This window comes from Pteropus vampyrus, unplaced genomic scaffold (genome assembly GCF_000151845.1).
Source record: "Pteropus vampyrus isolate Shadow unplaced genomic scaffold, Pvam_2.0 Scaffold242, whole genome shotgun sequence".
Lineage (NCBI taxonomy): Eukaryota > Metazoa > Chordata > Mammalia > Chiroptera > Pteropodidae > Pteropus > Pteropus vampyrus.
The window spans coordinates 1,061,989-1,064,810 of NW_011889023.1; the positions used below are offsets into that span (position 1 = coordinate 1,061,989).

General features: G+C 36.0%; 1 protein-coding gene across 1 annotated transcript in view; it reads right to left on the bottom strand.

The window, feature by feature from the left end:
* CLRN1 (clarin 1) overlaps nucleotides 1-2,822 on the bottom strand; it is a 34,768-nt gene that overhangs the window by 9,346 nt on the left and 22,600 nt on the right. Inside the window, exon 2 of the mRNA XM_011374240.1 lies at nucleotides 1,812-1,991. Within this exon, the coding sequence (XP_011372542.1) occupies nucleotides 1,812-1,991 (180 nt within the window). The remainder of the gene's footprint in view (nucleotides 1-1,811; nucleotides 1,992-2,822) is intronic.

Sequence of the window (2,822 nt, forward strand, 5' to 3'; positions counted from 1 at the left end):
TGGTTTGGTATGTTGGGTAGTGGAAAGTCATGGCAACACCCACTTCTAACCTGGGCCTTCCCATGAGATCAAATCGCTGTCTGTGTCTGTCTGTCCACACCCCGTACCTGTACTCTTGCTCCTCTTCCCTGACTGCAAAGCCCTTGGCTTTCTTGTATGATGTTCCATCCCATCTCTCTCTGGCTCACACGCTACCACCTCTGTGGGCCTGCTCTGCTAATTGTAAACCATTTGAATTCTGATTTCTCTGACCTGTCCCATACTAAGTGACCCAGTTAACATTTTCTTCTGGGCTTTTTCAAGTTCACAATATATGTTGAATTGTTTACTGTGTGCAGAACCTCATGCTGGATGCTTTTGCTAGAGATAAAAAGAGGAGAAAGATTTAGAGTCTGCCCTCATAGGGTAATTGAGAATGGTATTATTTGCTTGTTAAAGATCTGGAAAAAATATTAGCAGAACCCCCACTAGAGAGACAACTACTTTGGTTCGGTGAATCATTTGATTAGCAAGATGTGGATGGGATTAGAAAGTGTGCTCAAGCAATAATGGCTAGAGGCTCGAATGCCTTCTAAGACAAGTGAGTCCTTGTTAACTACTAGGCTTGTTTTATAGAGGGGGTGCTAGGCAAGTTTATGGCTGGAGTTGAATTATGCCAAGGGAAGGGAGTGGTGTCAAGAGGAAGAAGGGGCCTGGGGCTTGCTGACAGAGGACAAGTTCAGTGGAGAATGAAACAGAAGAGAATGGAGACTTCCAATACAGTGTTTGCTAGTGTGGGTGGTAATCTCTCTCATCTCTCCATGAAATCATTAATGAAGCTACTTGCTTCTTGGGAATAGAAAAAGTATTATTGAGTCTTTTACAAGTTTGGAGTGAGATAAAATCATGAGACATCCTATAGAAAAATGGCTACATATAAATATATACGTGTGTATGTGTGTGTGTGTGTGTGTGTGTGTGTGTGTGTGTGTGTGTGTGTGTGTGTGTGTATCATCTTTTTTCTCCTCTGAAATATAGCCTAAGCACCCTGTGGTCCTGTCTGGATTTTATAGGCTTTTCCACCAGCCCTGATTATGAGTAGCACATGTTTATTAATGAACTATCCAAATAGACCTACCATTAGGCTACATAAAGTGCCTACAGGCTTGCATATGGCAATTCATATGTGGGTGGAACACTGGCCCTTTGCTTTTGCTTAATGGTTTTTATTTATTTTTTTGATAAGTAAATACATATTATTGAACATTTGTAAATATTTAAAAGTATGAGAAAAAATGAAAATCAATTTTACTGCTCAGAGGTAACTACTACCAACAGAATGATGTGTTTGTGTGTGTGTGTCTCTCTCTAGATAGATAGATAGATGATAGATAGATACTCTACATATATGTGTGTTTCTGTATATATCTATATATAGAAGTTATGTATAGATAGCTATATATATAGAAGCTATATATGTATATTCTTTCTCTCTATATATATATGCAACTAGGTCCATGTTCATAAAATCTTATATACTGCTTTTTTTCACTTAGCTTTTTGTTACAAGCATTTATGCTTTGTTTATATCTCCTTCAAAAATATAATTTAACGTCAGCATCATATTCACATAGACTATCATAGCATATTTATTGAATTCCCTACTGTTTAGATAATTATATTTTTCTCCACTATCATTTGTAATGCTACTCCATTATTATTTATAATGCTACTGTGAACATTTATACTGTAACTTTATATTTGGATAGACCTGTATTTTGACACGCTAAAATGACACACATTTGTCTTCAGGAGTAGAATGTTGTACTTACATGAAATGAAGCTCAGAAGATACAACCCTAGTGGACCATGCAGAGTTTCAAAAGGCTTGCCAAAAGCGTTGTACATGAAGAAGGCTGTCCCCACCATAGTTAAGATAATAAGGATCATGGAGAAGAGAATGACGTTGACGTGGATACTCACTGGGATTGCTTTGAGCAAATCTGGGAAAACTGAAGATAAAACAAAGATTAGAAGAAATTTAATTAGCAGTCATCTGCTAGTGTAAATTTAAAAATTAAATCCCTCTTTTAACTTTAAAAATCACTAAAATCCTTCAGATGAACCATCTCACTTACTGACAAGAAATTTATAAAAAAATTTAAATATGAGATTATTTTATAGAACTCACAAGTAAAAACTAACAAAGGGGAGACTTGAGGGATTTTTTTTTCCTGCTGTTGCTCATATGTAATTACTTAAACAAGTGCTGGCTTTATAACCAAAAACTGTACATATTCATGACCAAACTTTTAATGATATTTCTCAGTCGTCATTTTTTAAAATCTATCCTAATTTATAATGACATTTTCAGTTTTGGGACCTCTGGGAGTGTTCAAACATCAGGAAGTTTTTATATTTCCTTTGCTACAAAAAAAAAATCATTTCTAGCTTGCACCAACTTTTAAAAATGGGATATTTGCAGTCAACTTTAATATTTTGATGTAGCACAAGCTGTGGGAAAATAATTTCTGGTGACACATGAAATATTTTCCATTTAGGAAACGGGCCAAATCTATTTCTAGATTTCGTGTTCAGGGTAAGTTTTTCTTGTTTGCAGAGGAAATGAAATGCTTTATAAATGTAGAGCTTCTCTTATCTGGCGAGGCATCAGCAGACCTGGCAAAACCAATCTGGGAAAGTTTGGTTCTGTCCATTTTATTTTCTCAAAGATTTATCAAGTGCTTGATTTGTTTACTGAGCATCTACAATGTGCCAGACGTTGTTCTGAGTGCTGAAAGTAGAGCCATGATAGAAGATAGACAAGATCCCTCTTGTCTTGT